The 26,269-nt window shown below is 35.3% G+C and overlaps 1 protein-coding gene across 1 annotated transcript in view; it reads right to left on the reverse strand.

The window, feature by feature from the left end:
• PCLO (piccolo presynaptic cytomatrix protein) overlaps positions 1 to 26,269 on the reverse strand; it is a 341,606-nt gene that overhangs the window by 295,195 nt on the left and 20,142 nt on the right. Inside the window, exon 3 of the mRNA XM_087821122.1 lies at positions 16,684 to 18,087. Within this exon, the coding sequence (XP_087677248.1) occupies positions 16,684 to 18,087 (1,404 nt within the window). The remainder of the gene's footprint in view (positions 1 to 16,683; positions 18,088 to 26,269) is intronic.

The following is a 26,269-nucleotide window of genomic DNA, read 5'->3' on the forward strand; positions in this document are numbered from 1 at the left end:
CTATATTTAGGTATCCTTTAAATGTTATATAACGTTTTAAAAATGGAGAAAATATCATTTTTAAAACTACAAATGATATGATTGTTTTTGTGTAATGAAAAAACATTCTGTCAAAAATATGTATTTACAATTTCCCTGAGGGTGGCAGAGTGTTCTAATTAGAAAATATATGCTTGTTTTTAAAGTACTGGGATAAATCGTTATAACAATTCTGGCAACTGGGCTTCATTTAGCAAAAAGTCATTATGATATAAAACCTTTATTTAATTCAATTTGTTTTAGAAATCCAAATATGTGAACAACACATTTGAATGTCAGGAAAGAAAATAAATCTCAAACCATAGCTGACATGAATTAAGCCATTTAGCCATAAAGTTTCAGTGAGAATTTCTCATGTCAACATATTTTTCACTGCTAAGCACTTCTCAGCAATTTTCTAAGGTTTTCCAAGTATACTCATTTTAAGAAAATTCATGATAAAACTTCTCCCAATAAAAGTCTTCAAAATATAAAAGATACTTTGCTTCTTTTCATATCTAAAGAAAGCATTCATATTAATATACTACAATAATAGAGAAAAGCTCATTAAATAAGTCAAAACAGAAGCACTGCTGACCTTGCAAATAAAAGAACACAGTGATCCATGTGTTTTCATTTTAATCAGGGCCCATTACTTTTTACCACATTATATAAAATAATCTGAAATAATCTTTCAAGCCTGGAGAAAAGGCCCACGCTTGTTATTTAACATCAAAATACATTTCATTAAGCAGCTTAACTCTTCTTACAAGTAAAATTTCACTTAGAAAAAATTTCACTTAGAAAAGAATCATTTTTATCTTGTCTGTTTAGCAAAAGGTGTATCTTGACACCATATGCCTTCCAGATCTGGCAACTGTAGCTATCAATAGTAATATCTGAACTCCTCTAATCCTTAGCACAGTCCCATGAGGTAGGTCCTCATATCATTTTATAGGTGAAGAAACCAAGCCCCAAAAGATGACACAGGTGCTATGAATCACTAAAACCATTGTCTCTTTTCCTTACAGCATGATTTCATTCATTTATTCCTCAGAAGATACATTATCCTTTATGGACCCAATTTTATGAGAATTCATACGGAGAAAGCTTTCGATAGTGTGGTATGCGTGTCTTCACCTTCCAAAGGAGGCATACTAGGAAAAGGTGAGGTAGGAAGGTTGTTAAAAATATCTGCGGCTAACCAGATAGGAGGCTGACCTCTTAGCATTGTGATTCAATATTCCAATTTACCCAGCTTAGATACTATCTCTGAAATAACTATATAGGATGAATTCATTCATTCTACAAAGATTTTGTGAGTCTATAATATGCCAAGTATAGATTTTGTGAGAGTCTATTTTATATCAAGTGCCTGGCACTCATGGAACTTGTGTTCTAGTGTGTAGGGAAATGATTTTTCAAAAAACATAATAAATTAGTAAGTAAATATTACAAAACGAAGGTAATAAGTGCTATGGACAAAAGAAAAAAGTGAGAATAAGAAAGCTGCATTATGGGAGATGGGCAGGTTATAGTGTGGTCTAGGTTGGCCCCACTGAGGTTATATTTAAGCAAATAATTAAAAAATATAAAGCCCTTATTTTTTCATGTAAAATTTTTTCATCTTCTTTCTAATCCTTCCATACTTTAAGGACATATGCAAAGAGATACATATTAGTACCTAAGACTATTTAGGAGGACTTTAAAAATCCTTGCAGCCAATATAGAACTAGGTAAGTTTCCAACTATTTCTAACTACAATTATAATGCTAAACATAAAGTGTGCATTTCATTCTACATGCCATTTCCCTAAATTATGTTTTCCCCCCACTGCACAAACATGCAGACTACCTACTACATGCTGGCATCTTGAAAGTACTGATTCTGGCGAGATTACACAAACAGACAACTGCAATACTAAATAAGAGAGCTGACTGGGGCACAGAACATACCGTAAGGGGTGAAGGGGAAACAATGCTTCTCAAAGAATGGATAGAAGTATAGGGTGTTGGGCACATACAAAGGTATGGAGGATTGAAAGCATATACTTTGCTCATAACATTAAATACTGTCCTACATGAGAAAAGATTAAGGGGTTCAGTAGAACATGGTAAACAAGGTTGCACAAATAATCAGAAACTTTTTGGAGCATGAATTTTGAGAAATTGAGTTTCCCTAAATAAAGCTTCCTGGGTCTACCGCAGTAACAGGGATGATAAATAAGGAGTGGAACAGAGCTCTCCTGGTGAAGATAAGTAGATAAGAGATCAGAGATATGGTTGGCAAGTAGTAGAACTGACGATGATTAAAAGCCATTGCTTCTGGCAGGTAAAAGAGAAAGAAACATCTGGAACGTACCTCAGGGTTTGTGATGCTTTCCTGTATGACAGGCAACACATGAAGGGAAACATGGGGGAAAATGATGACTCCAACATGGGCATGTTCAATATGAACTGTGTATGGCTCATTATAACACAAAATTTTCCTAGACAGTGTAATTTATGACTCCAGGCAATATAAAAATTCTAGGAACAAGAAAATGAAGGTATTAATTATAATGTATTTAAAATATTATTTCTTGAGCAATATGTGTCTTCTAGAACACAAGGTCTGCCAAATAAATAAAAAGAGTATGTAGTAAAATAAAATTGAATAAATAAAATAAAATATGAAACATTTGCAAATTTTCTTGACCAAGAAACATGTAGCACCTTGGAGGACTACATTTCAATAAAATACATTTTGGGGGGAAAAAACTGTCCCAGATTATTCAAACAGGTATTTTTTCTGATTGTGTTGGGTCCATCAGTTAGTATCTGGCTTTATAGTATAGTACAATGAATGAATGCCATGAGAAAACTGACTCTAGGCGGATTCGAATTCTGGTGAGCAAGGTTTTTACATACAGGCTGATTCTTTTTATAAAAGTCAGGAAACATATTCAAATTTTTTGTTTTGCATGGCTCAGCTGACACTATTCAATTCTATTTATTTAAGTCTTGTAAGAGTTTGTATACTGAGATAATACATAATTACTTCTATATGAATGTGAGTTTTAAGTGGAGTGTAGTTATTTTTCAAGTTTACTCATGTATTGCAGTATGTTAATGAATTAAACAAGAATGGAAGAATAAATATGTGACATATAATAGATGTCAGAAGTCCACAGAATTTCATGAAGGCTGAGTAAATAGCAAAAGAAATTAACAGGCATTCTTGCACACAGTTTACTGAATGAAAAGATATATTATTTACCAAGAGCTTTAATTAGCTTCCCTCTGGAAGTGTGGCTCAGGTGGAGAGGTTCTATTTTTAGCAGGTGCAAAAGAAAATTGCTTGTGATGGTGCTGTGAGATGATGAGAGTACTGACAATACCTGGTATGTTGGAAAAAATCATTCTACCCATAAAGTTATGAAATAGCGAGATAAAAATGAAACTCGGTGAAAAATGTATGATAATTTTTGCCCTGACATGCCTAAAAGGTAATCTAAGTGAATATAAATTTAATTTCAAGATTTAAAAACAATTAGGATAAACTCACAACCATCACTTACATATGATATTTATTAGCTGTTAAAACAATCTAATTATACTATTCAAAAAACACAGAACTAAAAATGCTTTAAATGAACATCCCTTCTTTCTGTGACTTCCCAAACTGGTGAGTTAAAATGGAAAGTCTTCTCACATCTAATTGTCCATAAACACCTTTTCTCGTAAAATTTTTAAAAAGACAAGAGAGGCAAAAAGGATTTAAATAATAGTTTAGTCATTCCACACATAGATATCTGAAATTTTTTTTATTCCAATTGTTAGTCCATGTATAAGACATTTTGATTTCTATGTACTGTATTTCTGTTTGACCCTACATCTTCTTAAAAATTGACAAGGAATATGTGATTCACAATTCTATATGCAAATACACAACATTGTGTACATTATCCCCCAAATTAACCCTTGTGGTATTTTAAATCCTAGCTTTTTCCCAGAGAAACTTCTATTTTTAGATCTGAAATATACATATATAAATGTGCACACACACAAAGATGTATACATGCATATATATACACATATATAACTTTCCAATATTAACATTAAAAACATATTGTTTCAATTATTTATAAATATCTATAATTACATTTTCTTCTATCTAAGACAGATCTACAATAAGTTGTATAAAACAACCACATAAATTATATTATCAGTAGTACAGACTATCATATTTAGACCAGAAATATGATTTTGTCATCTGATTATGCAGATTTCTATGGTTTAATGAAAGAGTAATCCCAGAGTCATGCCCATAAATCTGCCTATATAGTACAAAAGCCAATGAATTTGTTTTCAAATCATATTAACATTGTATTTTTTTTTTAATATGTCTTTACTGATTTCAGAGAGAGGAAGGGAGAGAGAGAGATAGAAGCATTAATGGTGAGTTACTGATTGGCTGCCTCCCATACGTCCCCACCAGGGATGGAGCCCACAACCTGGGCATGTGCCCTGACCAGGAATCGAACAGCTACCTCCTGGATCAGAGGTGGATACTCAACCACTGAGCCATGCCAGCCAGGCAACATTATATTAATGTGTGGAATTATGTAACCCACATTATAATGGAGCAATAAAATGTTAATATATATTAAACTATGGAACATATTTTTCTATTGGAGCAATGATTGTTTGGATAGATGATGGAGCTGTTTCACAAATTTTCCTCTTGTTTCTTTTGTTCACACAATTTAAGTAAAGAAAGAAAGGGATCTTTAAAAGGAGATGTAGCCCAGCCTGGTGTGGCTCAGCAGTTGAGCACAGACCTAGGATCCAGGAGATAGCAATTTGATTCCTGGTCAGGGAACATGCCCAGGGTGCAGGCTAGATCCCCAGTCAGGGGCATGTAGGAGGCAGCCGATCAATGACTCTCTCATCATTGATACTTCAATTCTCTCTCTCCCTCTCCCTTCCTCTCTCTGAAATCAATAAAGATATATATTTTTTTAAATAAAAAAATAAAAATAAATTTAAAAAGGGAGATATAGAAAATAAACAACGAAAAAGGTATTTTTACTTAGTTCTGTAGCAACCAGTATCTGGTCCCAACCTTACACATATCATTTTAATTCCCTGAGCTTAATTTTCTTTATCTGTAAAGCAGGGAGGTTGACAGGTAGTCCTTTTTCATATTAATTTCATGGAGCTGGATCAGAGACAGGCCTAAGAACAGTAAGAGAGTTTGCCAAATGGGCAGCTTCCTGGCTTCAGTCAAGTGGCTAAAGTTGGCCTCTACCAGCACACTTTCATTTTTATCTGTTTTCTATATTTCATCTCTAGTTAACATCATTTGAAGGAGAAGGTCATAATATTTTAAGGTTAAAATCCACTAGGTTATTGATACCTCTTGGGAAAAACAATCCTCAGTGATTCTTTCCCTCTCCTACATGTCTCATAGGGTATGCTGACAATGCAAGGTCCTGGCTGCTCTTAAGCTTGGCTGTTTCTCAAGCTTGTGTGCGCAGTGGGCAACCTTAAGATAGGAGGTAATATTGCCAATGGGACAAAGAGCAAACTAGCTTACCGCTTGCTATAAATGAGTAGATTCTACAAGCTCAGTGCTCCTTGCCTGCTACTCAATGCTTGCATGTGCAGTATTAATCTAGGCCCATATCACATGACCCCATGAGAATGGGGGCAAAAGGACCTGATGAAAATATGCTAATGGTCATGCCGCTTACTGTGCTGTGAATAATAACATTCTCTGTCTATGAACCAAGAATCTCATATCTACTACTGGCATCTATAGCAGAGTAATAAGTTGATTTATTAGCTTATAAGTAGAGTCAAGTCAAATCCTAGGCTGGAGAATACCCAATTACTAGTCTCCTTCCTATGGTTTTCATGTATATTTAATATCTAAATATTAAAACTAGACTAACAAAAACAGTAAAGTACTTACATTGTAAACTAGTCATATAATAGTAAAAATTAAAGAATCTAGAAGTTAATTGTTTTAATGGAAATTTATTACATGATAAAAGTGGCACTAAAAATCTGAGTGAAAGAGTGAATTACTTAATAAGTAATGTGGAGGCAAGGGGCTATGCATCTTGAATATATAAGATTAGATCCTTCGAGGATGTGGAGAAAAGGGGACCCTAGTACATTTTTGGTAGGAATGAAGATTGGTGCAACCACTATGGGAAACAGTGTAGAGGTTCCTCAAAAAATTAAAAATAAAACTGCCTTATGACCCAGCAATTCCACTTATATATCTGAAGAAAACTAAAACACTAATTCAAAAGAATATACCCCCATGTACCCCCATGTTCACTACTGCATTATTTACAATAGCCAAGATATGAAAGCAGCCCAAGTACCCATTAACAGATGAGTAAATAAAAAAGTTGTGGTTCATACACACAATGGAGTACTAGTCAGCCATAAAAAAATAAAATCTTACCTTTTGTGACAACATGGATGGACCTAGAGGGTATTATGCTAAGTGAAATAAGTCAGACAGAGAAAGACAAATACTATATTATTTCACTTATATATGAAATCTAAAGAACAAAACAAACAAAATAGAAACAGACTCAAATACAGAGAGAACAGACTGATGGTTTCTAGAGGGGAAGAGGTTGGGGGGCTGAGTGAAAAAAGTAAAGGGATTAAGAAGTACAAATTGGTAGTTAGAGAATAATCACAAGGATGTAAATTACAGCATGAGGAATATAGTCAGTAATATTGTAATAACTATGTATGGGCTAGGTGGGTACTTGAAATAGTGGGGGGACCACTTTGCAAAGCATATGACCATCTAAGCACTACGCTGTACACCTAAAAGTAATATAGTATATTGAATATAAACTGTAATTAGAAAAAAAAGTTAAAAAAAAATTAGACCCTTCACCTCTTACCATACAAAAAAATTACTGATATTTAAGAAATCAGAAGTGAAAAAAAATCTATATACAGAGGTTTAGAAGTAAATGTAGAAAACTATCTTTATAGCATAAACATAAAAAGGACTTCTTTAGCAAGAGAAGTAATCACAAGGAAAAATTAAAATACCTGATTGCATAAAAAGATTTTTTAAAAAAACTTATATAAGAAAGAAATTTTCATAAAGTTATAAACAAATGATAGGGAAAATAATTTCAAGAGAGGTTGACAAAGACTTAAGTTCTCTAAAATATTATAAGAAATAGAAACATCCCCACATGAAGAAAAATGACCAATGGGTATAAATGAGCAATTTTTAAAAAAGAATAATATTAATGGTTGATAAACTTATGATGTTGATAAATATATAATGCTTAAGCTCAAAATAGGCAGGAAAATTTAAAATTACACAATAAAACATAATTTATGACTCTTGAAGTTGAGAAATGTGAACTATTAGTCACTGTAGGAAAGTAAAAACATTCATAGTTTGTTGGCAGAACTATAATTACTATCATTTTAAAATAAAATAATATGAAAGTTTTGTTAAAATCATTTTCCTTAACCTTGCTCACCCATTTCAAGTAATTTATCTAACACATCAAAATACAGTGAAAAAAGTATGTGTAAGTGTTTTACTCCTGCCTAGTCTGCACAGTAACAGGAAATAGAATGCACTGAATTTCTCAGTTGTCAAGAAGGGAATGCACTTCAGTATTGAGATACTGCACAGCTATTACCTAATAAATAAAATGAGGTAAGTCAATGAGTATTCACTTGAAAGAAAGTCTAATGTATAAAGTTTTGTGGGGGGAAAAAAGAAGTCAATAAAAATATGTAGGCTTCTGGTCAAGACGGCGGAGTAAGTAAATGCTGCGCTCACCTCCTCCTTTGACCACATCAAAATTACAACTAAATTATAGAACAGTCAACCTGGAGAACCATCTGAAGACTAGCTGAACAGAACTCCTGTAAGTAAAGATAGAAAGAAGCCATATCAAAACTAATATTTTCTTTATCTTACTGTTTTAACTCCATTATCATCTTTAAGTATCAATCAAGGCACCAACAACCAAAAAATATATATGTATAGTAAGATCACATGCTCATTTCAAAATAAATACATTATTTTAAAGAACATAACTATTCCATAAACCATTTTTTTACAAAATTCCAAATCCTACATTTTTCTGTTTACATAACCATTATAAAAACAAAAAGCGAAAACAACAAAAAGACATGCCAGGCCCTGGCTGGTGTCACTCAGTGGTTAGAGCAGCATCCTGTGCACCAAACGGTCACGGGTTTGATTCCTGGTCAAGGGCACATACCTGGGTTACAAGTTTGGTTCCTGGCCATAGTCTGGGCACATGCGGGAGAAAACCAATCGATGTGTCTCTCTCACATTGATGTTTCCCTCTCCCTCCCTCCTTTCCTTCCTTTCTCCCTCCACTCTATCTAAAAGCAATGGAAAAATATCCTCAGTGAGGATTAACAACAACAACAAAAGATGTGTCAGAAGAGATACCAAATCATTAATACAAAGCATATGGAGAAGAGGAAGGTATTCATTTTACTTCAGAAACTTTAGTACTCTATGGATTGTTATAAGGAATACTGTTTTTGTAATTCAATTCAAATTATTGGAATAAAGCTTTAAAGGTAAAATGAATGGCCATTAAGAAAAGAAAGAAAATAGGAGATAATATATTCAAATTCTAATACTCTGTATTGCTGAGTGTTCTAATAGCAACTGACTTAAAAAAATGATGTTTTTCATCCAAGGCCATAGGGAAAATATGAAAAGACCCAAAAGTTCTGGAAAGAACTAATACTGTACAGGAAACATTTGGAACCAGAGGGGTCGGTAGTGAAGAGAAGATATTCTGACTCTAGTAAACAGTATGGACATTTCTTACTGATAGCAGGAATGAGAACATTGCTCCTCAGGCCAGGCCAGGCAGCACTAGTGTCTTTTGAGATGAAAGCCCTGTGACCTGTCTGCTCAGTAGAACATACAAAAAGACCTAGCTATCTTGAGCAACATGAAGAAACTGAGCTCTGGAAGAGATCATCAGAGTGCAACAAATATCGTCATGTTTTTCTTGTATAAAGAATTATCCTACACAGCTGTATACCACAGGGCATGCATATGTAAATGTAAAGTTACGTGATGAAAAGGCCGTAGCAATGGTAATATTTAAGGAAAAAAAGCCTTATACAAAAGTAATCAACATAAAATTATTAATGAGCTATTTTACACTTTTTCATGCTAAGTTTTTGAAATCCAGTGTGTTTTTTGCACTTAAAAGCAATCTTAATTGAACTAGCCACAGTGCTCATCAGCCACCTTTGTCCAATGACTATCTTAACAGGCAATGCACCTCTAATGAAACCAAAGCTTGCATACGAACTTGGTCAGAATATAAATTGATATACCTGCTGCAGAGAACCAATTTAAAATATACATAACCTATGGTCCAGCAATTCCACTCCTGAGACTGTAACAAAGGAGGCTACACAAAAATGTCAGTAGAAGTGAAGATTAACAACCACCGCCACCACCAATGGAACACTTCAATGTTCATCATTTCCAGGGAGTCAGGTTTTTGTCTGCATTGGCAGGAATAAAGTAATATTGCTTGAGCTGCAGCAAGTATATTTTATACCCCCACACTCATTATGTAAGAAGGCAGGGACATCATTTCATCATTCAGCCATATGCTTTCACCTATAAATGCTGACCAATCAGTAGACTTATCTGGAAAGAAAACTGGTGTAATGATGCTGGCTTCTATGCTTCTGGACCTCTTAATCTGCCCATTCTCCTAAATTCAACTGTGTAACACAGCCACCATTATTCTGTGCACCCCAGACATTACCTGATTTTGATGCACATATTATCAAATTTATTTTTTTTATTGATTGATTTTTTTAATTTATCTTTATTGCTGGAAGTATTACAGATGTCCCCTTTTATCCCGTATTGTCCCCTTCCATCTCACCTCCACTCCACCACACTATTGTCTGTGTCCATGGGTTATGCATATATGCCTATAAAGTCTTTGGTTAATATCTCCTCACCCATCCACCCACCCCCGCCTTCCCTCTGAGCTTTCTCAGTCTGTTCCATGGTTCTATGTCTTTGGATCTACTTTCATCAGTTTATTTTGCTCATTAGATTTCACATGTGAGTGAGATCATGTGATGTTTGTCTTTCTCTGCCTGGCTTATTTCACTTAGCACAATTTTCTCCAGTTCCATCCATACTGTCCCAAAGGGTATGAGATCCTTCTTCTTTATAGCTGCATAGTATTCCATGGTGTATGTGTCCCACAGCTTTTTTATCCACTCATCTACTGATGGGCACTTGGGATGGTTCCAGATCTTACCTATTGTAAATTGTGCTGCTATGTACACAGGGGTGCATTTATTCTTTCTGATTTGTGTTTCAGGATTCTTAGGATATATTCCTAGAAGTGGGATCACTGAATCAAATGGCAGTTCCATATTTAATTTTTTGAGGAAACTCCATACTGTTTTCAGTAGTGGCTGCACCAGTCTGCGTTCCCACCAGCAGTGTACCGGGGTGCCCTTTTCTCCACATCCTCGCCAGCACTTGTCATTTGATGATTTGTTGATGGGAGCCATTCTGGCATTATTAAAGCCCTAGTTATTACCAACTGACAAAGCTTATAGGTAAGAGATCACAGAACAAATGGTAATTTTTACCCAGTTCCCTGGTTACTAGAACATAGCACAGGACAGTGAACTGGTTCAGACTGTGAATCGCATGTCTGTGGCCTGACCACTGCACCTCTCTGTACGCATTCTCCTGATCTCTCAAATAGTGGTAAAACCTACCCCACATGATTGTTTTGAATAAACTGTGTAGCACAATGCCTTGCACATCAGCCTGTCCCAATACCAGCCCCATTAGTATTTAAGAAAAATAGCAACATGATTCATATCCGTTTACCTGATGCCACAATGTCTACACAATGTTTTATTTGGGTCATAATTAGAATGATCTATTTACATTTAATATCTAAATAAAATTTCTTGTAACCAAAGAAATACAAATCAAAGGAACAATACCATAACACTTTTAGAGTTCTACATTAACAAATACTATTTTAAATAATATTATTCAAGTTTGGCGAGGCTACAGTATGAAAGCAATCATATATGCTCGTGGTGACAATGTGGACTGCTATCACATCTCCAGAGAGTTGATACTTCAGGGTCCTCATCCCTTAATTTAGTAACCCTAGTACTAAGAAGTTTTTCTTGGGAAACAGTTAAAAATACAAATACTTATATCCAGAAATGTTCATTTTATTTAAAATGAAAATGACCTAAATCCTTAAAATGTGAACAATGTGTATGAAAAAGCACATATCCATAAAACTGAGTGATAGAGTGGAACATTAACTATTACGTAAAAATGCATTTAAAAAACTAATGGAGAAATTACTTTTTTGTTTAAGTGTTATATCTATGCTTGGATTTTTCAACTAAATATCACTTAATAAAAATGTAACATCAAATTTCTCCTAAAATTAATAACTAAAAATTTTGTTTCTACAAACTTACCAACTTTCTTATGTCAGAAAGTGTCATTAAGCGTCCCTCTTTGCTATAAAACAGAAATATTTACTCAGAATGTAGATCTTTTAAGTACTTCTCTTGAAACTAATTAGAATTCTTTTCTCCTTATTGATTTTTTATAATTCTTTAATTATCATTCATATATGTGTGCGTGCTGAAATGCTTTTCAGTACCAGATTTGGATTTTTAAGTCTTATGTAATGATCTTTAAAATAAAGGCAAGAGATTATGTTTTTGCCAAACTAAAAAATGCAGCTCGACCCCACTACAGAGAATGCAGACGCCACCCAGGCTGGAGAGTAAAGATCTGAAGGGATCTCAGTTACACCGCTGTGTCTTAATTGGTTCAAAAGGCCCATTTGTTGTCTAGTGACAAATTTTAGTAGAAGCAAAGTGACAGAAACATGCAAGCTATTTCTATATCATTTAGGCCATGCATAATTACCTTACTAAGGAAGTCCCTAGGACTTCCTAAAACATGAGGAAAAAAAATTTAAGTCTTGTTTTCATAGCAAAAAGTTACTTTTAAAGAGGGTAGTACAAACAATAAAATAAATACCCAACATGAGAAATTTGACACCTTTTTGCATTTGAACTAAACCAGATGATTAAAATTCACTAGGTAAATCGATTGCCAATTTAAGCTGTTTTTCTTAGCAGGCTTCCAAATTCTATAATCTAGCTTGTTCAAAAAGCCTTGCAGCAGCTTTTAAAACTTCTTCCAAGATAAAATATTCCCGGAGTTGGCAGAAATTAAAGCTTAAAACCAGTGTTCCTTGCTAGCAGAGGTTAATGGATTATAGTGCCATTTATACATACTGGGCATCGAACAGTTAAACCATAAGGCTTAGGCTGAAGCCTGGCTACACCGGGGAGCCCTGCAGGCAGCCTGGCACTCCACAGGTGTCGCGGGGGCTGTGGAGTGTGAAAGACAGGACACAACCCTAGAGGCAGGTGGGTTTGATTAATGTGGGGAGGAAGGTGGGCTACTAGGAGAGCTCCCGGACCCGTGACAAAGAGGACGGCTCTTCTGGCCACCAGAGGAGCAGAAGAGAGAAAGGGGAGCGCAGAAGGCACCAGCAGAAAAAGAAGTCCTGCCTCACAGTGATTGCACAGCAGAAGCGGAGGCTTATAAGAGAGTCATATGTGTTTTATTAGAAAAATTAACAGGAACAGTTGAATCCTTTCTTAAGGAATACCACATCTTTACGTTGCAGGCATAAAGTGTATTTTCAGAATGTGTTTTCTAAAACTACAATGAAAGTACAGTGCCAGCCCAGCAGGAAATACGGGATCGCAAGAAAAATATCACAAACAGAATGAAGAAACCACAGAATTAAAACAAGGATCAAGGAGGCGATGCTTTCAAAGCTTCAACCACTATGGGTGAAGAAATCAGTAGTATGAACACTGGGATAGCACCAAGTTAAGCCTGTATATGACATTTACAATTTCCTGGACACATATGTGTATGTATGCACACACGCATATGCAAACACAAAGGGCCTTCCTCTTCAACTAACTCCTTCACCAAGTTCTCTAAAGCCCTTTGGGTAAAAATAATGAAAACAATTTGAACATGGATTAACTCAACTAATTTTTATTCACTCCCTGGATGTCATGTGAGCCAAAGGACTTTAGCTAGAGACCAGAGGCCATTAAGGCCTTAAGTTATGTAGGTAGCTGGGCAGACACGAGCAAAGCAAGGACGATGACCAGGTACAGAAACTCACCAGGGCAAAAAGCCCCAGATGCCTACCAAGGGGCAAAACTGTAAAACAAGAACCTCACCCTCAAGGTAACCTTTCCTCCTCTAGCATATTGCTGGTCATGCGGTCTAGAGTCCCCTGATCTTTTCCTCCCTAAACATAACATGTAGGCCTCAGCTGTATTTTAGCTCTAGGTGCAGAAAAACAGCAAAACCTGATAAGTGATGCAGTGGCTGCCTCAGGACCACCTATATTGACTAATGACCCCCTGCCTGGCACCGACCAATCAGTGGATATCACGACCCTGAAACAGTACACCTGGAAAACTGGTGAATATTCAATTGAGACCTTCCCCTGAGACCCCCCCTAAGATTTCCATCTGCAAGAAAAAGATAAATATGTTCTGGACAAAGGACCCAGTGAGCACTCTCCTCCAGGGGAGCACACCAGTGCCATCTCCATGCCCCTTCTTCCCTCTGAGGGGACCCCACTATACTTGCAACCAGGGGAGCAATGGGCAGCAGCAGCTTGTCCTGGGCTTACCCCTAAACCTGTCTCCAAGATTCCCTGTTCTCCGGGAGCCAAAGCAGCCCAGCCTAGGCTCTCCTGTTTCTTTCTCTACGCACCTTCCTTGTTTCACCACCCTAAGTATGTTTTTGCTGCGGTCAACAAATTCTTGCTTGCTCTGATGCACTTTGTCTCTTGACTGAAATATTTTCTTCATGAAGACAAGAACAGAGGTCTTGTCGTCTCCTGTCTCCCTGGTAACGCTTATACTAACTGAAAACTTCTTGCAGATTAGTATAGTCAAATTGAGCTAGGAACACTAATCCACTGCTCCTGTTACATCAAAATTTTTTCTCCTCTGAAACACGATCTTCAACATTCAACGGAATTACTACACAGCAAAATAATCTCAGCAAGACTGTCTAAATCCAACTGATGCCATTTAAAATTGGACTTTACCTAAACCATTTAAAAACTTGAAACCATTTATACTTTTCAAACTATTGAAATTCCATACATGCCTAGATAATTCTCTGCTTTATTCAAGAAATCTCCTTTGCAATTTACCATCTCTAAAATATAATTGGCCAACACATAAAAAAAATCAAAAGATTTTTGTGAAAGGTTTATTGATTCTCTACTCAGGGCTCTCATTTCATACCTCCAAACACTGACAAAACTGGCCCAAATGTATACATATTAATATATATATACACACATTTATATAAGTTACAGTTATCCCTCAGTATACACACTTTTTTATTAGTGTGCCCAAAATACACTTTAAACACAGACATTATTGTTTATATTGGTGCAGTTTTGTAACTATTTAAATTAACTGCATGGTATTGATACCATATGGCTCCTCATTAAATAGTATAACTTTTGAAATCTATGAAATTAACACAGTGAGTCCTCGCTTAATGATGTCCTTAGGTTCTTAGAAACTGTGACTTTAAGCAAACAACATATAGCAAAATAAATGTTACCTCAGGTAAATTGATATAAACAAGAGTTAAGTTCCTACAGCATATTTCTGGTCACAAAAACATCACCAAGCTTCTAAATAAAGACCCCAAACACTTCTAATATTAAACACTGGAATAAATTTACAAATTTATTATACATACATTTGAGAAAGATTAATGAAAGTAAAGCGATTTTCCAACTTGCTAATTCAGTTCAGGTTTGTAGGGGGCTGGAGCCCATTGCAGCTCCAAGTGCAAGGTGGGACCTGCCCTGGACAGAACACTGCCATCACAGAGTGTGCACACACACACACACACTCCCCGACTGGGGCAGTGTCCACATGCCAGAACACTGCCATCACAGAGTGTGCACACACACACACACACACACACACACACACACACTCCCCGACTGGGGCAGTGTCCACATGCCAGTTCACCCAATGCACACACATCTTTGGGACGTGGGAGGAAACTTAAAGGCCTGGAGAAAACCCACACAGACATGGGGAGAACATGCAAACTCTGTACAGACAAGGCTCTGGCCAGGAATCACATTTTCCCCCCCTGGTCAACATTACAACAAAAGGATGCTGAATGAAACAGCATTATTCAAGAACCTGCTTACTGGGAAAACCAAATTTTCCTCTTCATGAATATACAACCAAAGGCAACTCTTCTAAAAATATTACTATGTGTAATAATTATAGTTGTTACCACTTATGACACTGAAAAAAACAAATTTTACCTGCTTTTAAAATGGATCTTAGTTAACATTATTCATCATAAAGAGAATAAAAATCTGCTTTTAAGTCTATAAGGACAATATTTTCATATGGTGTTAATATCAAAGCAACCTAATATCTTTCAAAGGTGGAAAATAAAAATATCATATGGTTTATTCTTTAAAAAAAACACAGCAAGAACCTTTAAAGTTTCTTTTGTATAGTTGCTAAAAATCTGTTCAAGTTTTCATTCTAATGAATTATAAAATCAAGGAGAGTGAAATAAAATAATCCTTAAGTATTTTTGATTCGTATAAAAATAATGAATAATTACTTAAAATGCAATCCCAAAATTTTTATTAAAATATTGTTGGTACTTACCTAAGATAGCAGTTATCATTTAACCCATCAGTCTCCCAAGATCCAAAATTCTAATAGTCCTAACACATTACTAAGGCTCATCGATTCATTCTTTTATATCTATATTAGGAAGAAATTTGTTATCTGTTTTTCGGTCATTTACTCTGTGGAAAAAGTATTCTTGTTGTTCCATTAAGGAAAAAAAAACAGTTCCTTGACATTAGTAATTAAATCTATATATTTTTAAAATTTCCACCATTCCTAATAAAGTATTCTATTATGTTTATGCCAAATAATAGCTCAAATAGAACTATAAAAAATCTAGGCATAATATATTTGAACCGATATTTTCTAGTAGACAATATTATTCCATTCACAAAGTTCTTAACAATTTTTGTAAAATAACATTCTCATGTCTTTTTATAGATCTGCAACCAACCAAACTTCTTTTTACATATATTAAAGAAACTGGAAGGATCAGAAAGATAGTAAATTATTGGAAATAGTAAATTACTTCTCTTACTTGATGTTTATAAGTGAAAACCAGGTAGTCCTCCGAAGCTATAGGTGGTTAATTCATAAAGGATTAGGATAATTACTTTAAGTTGTCAGTTTATTTCATCTTCTTATTTCTGGTGCATTAACCCAGAAAAGTATAAATTTCATGAACTTTTAATAAGAAAGTAAACCTGTAAAAAGCAACTGAAACTTCTTCTAAGGTCTCTATATCAATTTGCTTTCTTTACTAGAAATGTATTTTTTGCTCAGAAATTTGGCTACCAAAATATTTCAGAATAAACATGATAAACTCACATCTATAAGTAATATAAATACTGCTTACCTCAGTCAAGTGTGGTGTAGGGTTAAATCCACAGAGATTGCACACTTGATTCTTGCACTCAGTGCAAGTGTTGAAGTTAGGAGGATCCTTAGAGCCTATGTTGAGTTCAGTTTTGCAAAGAGGACAGGCTGATTCTGGTTTGGGGGTTTTCTCCAGTTTGGGGGGAAGGGCAGCCTTTGGAGGCTCAGCTGTAGAAGGTTTGCTATCCTTAACAGGCAGAGGCTTCTTTTCTGTTTCTGTTCTTTTTACTGTTGGAACTTGTTCAGCTTTGGGCTCTAATTTTTCAGCTACTGGAGCTTTTGTTTCCTTTTTCACCGGTGTAACCTTTGCAGGTGCTGGTGGTGCCTGACCCGTAGATTTGGGTGGCCCCTGAGGAGGTGGCTGTGCAGGAGGAGGGACTTGTTTTGCTGGGCCCCCTGGCCCACTTTGTGAATGGGATGCAGGCTGGCCTGCGGTGGAGATTAGATTTGATGCCTGGCTGAAGATTGATGCTCCAAACCCAAAGAGTTTCCCAGTCACAGTTTCTTGAGGAGTGGTGGGCTGTGATTTAGGAGCATCAGTAATACTTCCCAGATTCAGACTGAAACGTCTTGACTGCTCCTGAGGCTTTGGTGGCTGTTGAGATGGAGGTGCAGTTTGGCTAGTGGTAGGTCGTGGGCCTGCAGGTGTCGGTGACCCTTTTGGCATTGGCTTGGCATCTGGCTTAGGACTGATTTTGGTTTGTGCTTTTTTGGGTTCTTCCTTCTTTTGAGCTGGATCAGCTTGTTTTTGACCTTTGCTCTCCATACTAGGCCCAGGATGTGAAATAATTTTCGAATCTGATGCAGGTCGAGGCATGACTTGAGAATCGAATGGGGTGACTTTTTCTCCTGTTGGTGGAAAACTCTGGGAAGGTTTTGCAGAGTCTGTTTTTAGAGGAGGTGCTGTTTTCTCTTGATCCTGTGATGGTACTTTGGAGACTGGAGTATCAGGTTTTGTTGCTGTTGATGATGAAGACACAATGTCTGTGGCTGGCTTTGCCGTCTTGGGCTGCTTTGGTTTGTCGTCAGCCATGGGGACCTTGACCAGCTCAGATGGGGCAGAAGGTTCTTTGGGAGGGGCTGGCTTGGATGAGGGCTCTGCCACAGGAGGCTGCTTAGCTGTCACTGGGGGAGAACCATGAAGGGTTGGTTGTTTCACTAGTGGTGGGGGCTTCTTAGACTCAGGTGCCTTTGAGATATCATGTTTGGGTGCAGTATCCTTCTTTGGAAAAATCTGCTGTGACTGTGGAGATGGTTTGCTCACCGCTGATGCAGGAATAACTGGAGCTGTCTTCAGTTTGGGCTGGGGTGATGATGGAATTGGAGCCAGATCACCTCCTAGAGCTCTTTGCATCTGACAGTTTAAACAGAGCCATTCTTTTACCTAGAAATAAAATAAAACAACGGTCATAGATAAAAGGTAAAAACATTTTCAAAATGCATGATATCATCTGAAACTATGTCTCTCATCATGCAAAACATAAAAGATCAAATTAATTTAATTATATTCACATAATTACAGTAAAACATAATTAATGAACCTCAGAGACTTAACCATTTTTTTTTAAGAAAACAAAGAGTAAAAATCAACATAGAATTGTATTTTTCTTCTAAAGTTAATTTTGTTATTCTTTGCCTTTGATTTACTCTAAGTTTGATTACTCCCAGAAATAGAAAAGCATGTATCATAAAAAAACATAAATTATAATATATATTAGATTCCATAAGTCAGTTATGTTAAATACTTTCTCTTTTGATGGCTCATAACAGTTTTTAGTTATACAACCCAGAGTAGGCTTGTCAAATTATTAACACTAATTTCTTAAATTAGCAGAGCATTACTTGCCCCTACAAGGATACATAATCAAATGTGTGAAAAACAAAAACTGTTAACCATGCTGGGTTAAAAAGAAGATTATCTATTAACAAAATATAGGAAAAATAACGGCATCCCCTCAATTTAGCATAAATAGCATGATATAATAGAGAAAACACTGTTTCCTTTTAATTTTTGGAATATACTGGCAAGAGCAATATAAGGAAGCAATATTCTTATTTCACTAGTGAGATACATATATAAGTGAGATATACATCATACACACACACACATGCACACATACAGGTGGTAAGTGCATCTGCTGTTTTCAAATCACATCCAATGTGAAAAGGTGTTGTTGTTGAAGTTGGTACTGGTTTTTGGAGATAATTTTAAAGTACCTTTTTTTAACATTTACCTTTTTTAATTCCAAAATAATATATGCTTATTATACAAAATTTTAAATAGTGCCAAAGAAAATTAGAATGGCAAATTCTACATGATACAGTCTTCTCCACCCAAAGTGAGCAATGTTAGGGATTTGGCACTGAAGTTCTTTGTACAGAATTCTACATGGTGAAAGAGTCAACATGTGGAACATAGGTACCACAAAAGTTTTCCACAGTATGAAATTGTGAAGTGCTATTAGGCTGGCAAAAAACATACTCTTTATTTGCAAACAACTTCTTTTTGAAAAGAAACTGAACTAATCATTCTTAAACTTTTAAACACTTCTTTGTAATTTGACCTTTTACACCATTAAGCTCATTTAATGAAAAACAAAAACAAAACAAAAAACTATACTGAACCTTTTTCTTAATCATCGAAATGGCTTTAAAAATTTTTTAAGCATATTGAAATTATTTAAACTCATACACCAGTATAACAAGGCTTATTTCACAATCTCATGGAAACCAAACTTTTATTTGGGGAAGGTTAAAAGAAATTTTCAACTCCCAACTGACATGTTATATTTCTGTTTAAAAAATCTGTATCAAAAAGTAGAATTAAAATATTTGTTAAATATGCATGAGAGATATTTGGGTATTCACTATATTTGTTCTCAATATGGGTGTTGAATACCTGTGTATTTATTATATTTTTATCTTTACCTTATTGTATGTTTGAAGCATTTCACAAAATAAATAACTTTATGTATATTTTTTGAATTCCAAAAAATAATCAAGTAATTGCTACTTACACAAGTACCATGACTAAAGTGAGCTACAATGTAAGGGAATTTTTCCACGCCATTTTACCTCCTTCTTGATGGAAGAAAATTCCTCTAAAATTATGCATCTACTGTCAATGTCAATTCTACTGTTCTATTATTTAGTTTTCTCATTTGTTTTCTTCCATGGCTTTCAATGATACATAAACCCATAACCATGCAGCCAGACAAGATAAAAGAAGAAAATATATTAAAAGCATACATTTTTACCCATACTCTATCATTGATGTTTTCCTAGAAAATATTATGATCAGCATCCACATTAGCCACTTTAACTTACAAATTCCTAGAGTCAGTGACTTTCATTATAGTTAAATTACTCTTATTCTTTTTGGCAAGTGTCACAGTCAAAGGAGATGCCAAATTTATTCATTTATTCATTTCTTTATTCAAATATTTATTGAGCAATTTCTACTTAGCACATATCACTGAACAAAAGACAAAAATTTCTGTCCTCATAGAGACTACATAATAGATGAATCAGATAAGAAACAATGTAACACATAGTATAATTTCAAGGTTATAAATATATGAGTATCTGATGATGAATTATCATGATTCCTTCTTTCCTTTCTTCCTGTTAGTTTCCCTCCCCTTCTCCCCACCAAAATCTCTCAATGCATTTGATTTTGGAAATAAAATTTTAACTCTCTTTGTAACGCAAACATTGGAGCTTCATGTGTAGCTTAGCTAAGCAGGCTCTCACTCAATCTTTGGACTACTGCAAAAGTAGAACAGTACCATGGCCTATCTAATGTATACTTTACATCAACACGGGAAGCACATTCTATACTGTCCAATTCCAAAATCAGTGTTTCCTTGTATAAATATATATGACTATGTCTCCACATAAGCAGACAAGGGGGAGTTAGGAAAAGACAGAAGGAAATCACAAGTCACTGCCTCTTCATAGGGAGAGAATTCTGCTTTTCTCTTAATACACCTTTTGATTTTTTTTAACAGATATATTGTGTCATTTTTGTCATTTTAATGACATTTCCTTCATTTTGAAAAATAATATATGAGACATCTGATACCTCAGTGCGCCTCCTCACTGCTAGAATACATTGTTTATAATTATCACAATATGAAAAACTTTTTATCTATCCTCTCAGGATTTTTTAGAAAGAACCTTTTTATTTAATTCTACTACCCAAATCTGTTGAAAATAGAAATTATTGTTATCTCAGCATTTAACAACCTAGTACTGAAAACAGGAGGATTTTCAAATTCCCTGATTCAACTGGGTCTGGGAGACACGGTAACAAAAACAAAAAAACTTCCCGCCCCAGCATTGACATCATGAAGCACCTTCTACTTCTCTTTTGCAATGCACTTAAGGACCAAAACTAGTAATAAGAGAACCATGGCCATCTGAGCTAGAATTTCCACCACTCTTACTGTATTCTCAATCATTACTCAAGGTGTCTGCATTGCTTGTGAAAGGTAATTTCCCATTCATCCTTCCACATTTCCAAGCCACTGTCCCTCATTTGGCCCCTGTCATTTCTCAAACACTTTATACCTCCACCAAATATAAACTGTTCTTAAAACAACAACCACAGAAGGGATTATCTTTACTTCCCCTCAAACCTCAACGCCTCTCCAATAACTGTGAAATAAAGTTAATTTTTTGCAAGAAATTCAATATATGTAATTTTGTTAGTGTTCTTATGCAAGTACTTACATAATTCTATTACCAGATCCAGATCCCCAAAAAGACTGTAAGCAACAAATGGTAAGGACTTCCTGGTAGTGGTCTTCCTATTGATCCCCAGGGTATAACTGACCTTGAAGCATTACAGATGTTCACAAAATTTTTTGAGCTGGTTTGAATTAAGTGAATTAATTGAAAATGTTTGTGCTCGTCAAGCTACAGCATTTCTGTGTTTGCTATGCTAATCCCCACTGTTTACCCACCCAGAAAGATAGGTTTCTGCCCTCATTTCTGGTTACATGCCATCCTCCCCAGAACCCTAATCTATATGTCTGCCCATGGTCCCGATTTTGATGCAAACTGAAAGAGTTCCCCTAAGTACCACACCTGCTAACCATATTTTCCCTGCCAGGAGAAAATTACTGTCTTGTTTCTGTTACAAAATTCAATGTTTATCTCTAACTCTGAGCGGAGATGAACCTGAATTTACTACCATCATTGCTAGACGCTCGCTGCCTCCATCTGGTACCCACATCTATAGTGCTGCCAGCTGCCCTAGTTCTGCACGACTGGGTCTTCATTCCACTGTGGCCATGAATGAAGATCTCAGATTTTAGTCCCTAACACTTCTTCCCCATGCCACAGATTCAAAGAAGCCTTCCACCCATATTTCATGAACAACTTCCCAGGTCACCTGTTACAAATAGGACCCATTCCCTAACATTATTCACTACTTAGATCTAATTATACTGCACTCTAATCAGCCACATCCATTGGAGATATGATACAACAAACAGTACCAGGGAAGTTTGCAACTATATCAATGTCAGTGTCGCCGAAGAACTCTAACCTTCAATATACAAGCATTAAAATGAAAAATTCTAACTGTATTAGATAAATATGCTATGCCTCAACAATTACTAAATTTTAGATTTTACATATTAAGGAAAAATATTCATCTTTTGCTTTCTCCACCTATAGCCTTACTTACAGAAAGTGCATAAATAGAATTCAAGGTCTGAAGACACAATTTTTTCATGAGCTACTCTAATTGAATTAGCTCTATGGAAAGGAACAGAAGAAAGGCATATGGTCATTCATTCAGTCTTCTGACTTAATATGCTACATAAATGGGGTTAAGAGAGTGGTCAGCCAGGATTTCTGTTCATTCTGAGGTCTCTGTGTATTCTAATGCAGCTCCGCATATAATTACTATAACACATCTCCCTGTTTAATCCAATTCCCTTTTGTTATGTATCAGAGCTGTAAAATAAGTAATACAATGTCCTGGCTAAGGCCTTCGCTGGATAATCAGAAATGTCTTATTTAGCTGTTTCAGAGGTACCACTTGAAAGTTTAATTGAAAACTTCACATACAGAATTTTAATAAATGCTGCCACTTTTAAAACAATATCAAAACTATTGATCACTAAAAAATTATATTCTGATTCATAAGAGCATATCTTCAGTAATTATTTGAGAGAGTTAACTCAATATATCTAAGCAATGAGGAAATTAGCAAATGTTGGGGTTCCAGAATAAAAGCATATTCCTGCTTAAATCTGTTATTAACCTGCTTAGCTTCAAACAGAATAGAAGCCTCTCAAAAAAAAAACATCCAGAAGGCTTAATGACTAACATCTACCCTTCAATATGTTCCAAACTGGACATTTTAAACATAAAATTTACAATGAAATATCTGCTCAATAACATAGCATAATACTTTGAATTATGGAATATCAAAAGTACAAGCACATGGCCTTGGCCAGTGTTGCTCAGTGGTTAGAGTGTCCCCGGCACAGAAGGGTCGCATTCCTGGTCAAGGCTTTCAGGTTCCATTCCCGGCCCTGGTTGGGGTGTGTGCAGGAGGCAACCAACTGATGTGTTTCTCTCACAGTGATGTTGTCTCTCTCCTTTCACTCTCTCTAAAAAAATCAATGGAAAAAATATCCTCAGGTAAGAATTAACAACAACAAAAAAGAGCAAGCACATGACATTTTTTAAATCCACACCCAAGGATATTTTTTCCATTGCTTTTCAGAGAGTGGAAGAGAGAGAGAGAGAAACATCAATGAGACACATCGATTGGTTGCCTCCCACAAGTGCCCCAACTGGTGCTGGGGACTGAGCCTGTAACAGGGGTACGTGCCCTTGGCCAGAATTGAACCTGGGGACCCTTCAGTCCGAGGGCTGATGCTTTAACCACTGAGCCAAACCAGGGCAAGCACATAGCATTTTTATTTGCTGATGTTCATAGCATTCACATTAACCACTGAATAAATGTTCTTCAATCATGCTTTCATCTTGTCCTTTACAATAAAACCTATTGGGCTTCTTCTTCTCCGTGCATCATAACTAAGCTTTCTGCAAACCACGAAATCTAAATGTACCATTTACTCCATTAAAGCAGTACTTGCATTCTGTCTTCCATGAGTTATAATTCACGGTCCAATTTGTACTCCTCTCCCAAATATCTAAGTGCTACCTTTTTATGGTCTACATTGAATTTCCTCCTTTATCACTTAATATTCCCTCATCTAGGTGTGCCCCTTCTCAACTATTAAAATAATAGTTTGAACCACAACTTTTGGACTCAAATAAATTGTGTTTTAAATCCTTTTTTCCAAATATTTTCTCTCCTCTCCTGACATAGACTCTTAAAAGGAGTGACTACTTATCATGATTACTCTTATCTCTGTATTGGATACCAAGAAAATTTTAGATATTATTTAATGACCAATTATTCTAAACTCCTAAACTATTTTCTATTTCTCATCAAATTATGTTTAAATATTTATTGAATGCATTATTTATTTTATAGTATATTACTTTGAATGCCATAGAAAATATAACTATATAATATACATGAGATAATAATATAATAATATAAAGAGGAAACCAAGCTAACCTTTGATAACAGATTATGCTTTGTTATTCAAGGATTACCCAAACCACGTTAACTCCACCATAGAAGCAGTTTGGCTGCAGATGGCTCACTGTAGATGACATCTTTAGCTATGCATATTAATGCACAACTTATTTTGGTTAAAAACTAGACACTAGCATTCCTCAGAACTGTGATGATATGCCCAGCAATTTGGTGAAACAGTTTTATTTAAAAGAGTCCATCCAGAAGTTGGATGGATATTTTCTCTCTGAAACTATGTGGACGTCAATTTCTGCTGCTTAATTCAGCAATCATTAACAAACCTTGTGAAATGTAAACAAAATGGGCCCTTTTTCTTTCATAAGGCATAATAATGTTCCCCAAATGCTAGCAATAACATTTATAAATCCTCACAATATAGGATCAAATGATAACAGTAATTTTAATATTTGTCACTGAAGTCTAAAACAAGAAAATCAACACTTAGATCAAAGCACAATTTACAAAATAACTACAGTACATGAACATGAAAATATATTCATACTCTATTACAGTTACACAAAGAGAGGAAGAGCCCAAATCAGTAAACTGAACTCACATATGTGATACATTAACAATTCTGAACAGCCTCTCATATGGCGAATTCAAACTTTTATACCTCAGTTGATTGACATACACATTTTGTAGCCTGTGATACATATTTCTAATTAGGCAGTGTTTACGCACTTATTTGAGTAGCTTATTGAACTGTCCTATTACTTCATTTAAAAATGAGAAAATAAATTACACATTAATGAAAAGAATTAAAGGTCTCATAAACTTTGTGAACTCATTAAGTATGCTGAAAGCTATTTGTCTTTAATTCAATTAGGTGCTCACTGGAATTAAGACAATCATTTGTATGTTGACTTGGAAATACTTTTTAAAGTATATATATGTGGGGTGGTGAACACAATACAGTGTACAGATGATGTGCTGTGGAATTGTACACCTGAAACCTGTATGAGTTTGTTAACCAGTACCACCCCAATAAATTCAGTAAGAGGGCAAAAGAAAAGAAAAAAAAGGAATTCCATATGCAGACTATAGCTCTGGCTCCTGCCTGAGAGTTCTTGCCTGCCCTTCCTGAAGGCTTGCACTGTAGATTTCAGAGTTGGCTAGCAAAAGGAAAAAGCTCTGATGACAGAATATTAATTTGCAGCAAGAGGGAATGGTTAAGTAAACTACAATACCTCCTTGATATGGGACTATACAGCAATTAAAAGTGCTTACAAAGTGCTTAACAAAACAAATGTTTATGCTATAATTTGAAATAACAATGATCAAACTATGTTTTTAAAAGTGTGTATGGTTTATATAAAGTTCAAAAACAGACAAAACTAATCTATGATCTTAGAAATCACATGATGGTTACTTTTGAGGGAGTAGTAATTGAAAGGAGTAAGGTGAAGGATTTCTAGAATGTTGATTATGTTCTATTTCTTAATTCTGGGTACTGGTAACATGGGTTCAGTTTGTAAAAATTCATTGAGCTGATTTGTATATATGTGTGTGTATATGCATGTATATGCATATGTTACATAAAGCACATGTTTTAATTAAAAAATTATAGACAGAAGAAAATATAACTGGTAGTTGTCACTACATGGTGGGGCCACAAATAATATTTTTGTTTCTTCATTTTTCTTCTCTATTTTTCTAAAATAAACATACAGCGCTTTTATAATGGAAGACAAAAAAAATATGAAATGCTAAAAGGATATTAAAGCTTATGTAAAACAACAAAGTTTCATACGAGATTTAAGCCTGTTTTAACTTTCTGCAAACAGAAATCCCGTATAGCCTGTAGTTTGTTCATATTTTACATAGTTGTTTATGTGTACATTTCAAAAACGTATTTAAGGAAAGTCTGATTTTAAAATTAATCAACTTTACATTATTTTCAGGGATCTACGTTTTTTATTCTCATTTCCTT

This window comes from Miniopterus natalensis, chromosome 10 (genome assembly GCF_054644295.1).
Source record: "Miniopterus natalensis isolate mMinNat1 chromosome 10, mMinNat1.hap1, whole genome shotgun sequence".
Lineage (NCBI taxonomy): Eukaryota > Metazoa > Chordata > Mammalia > Chiroptera > Miniopteridae > Miniopterus > Miniopterus natalensis.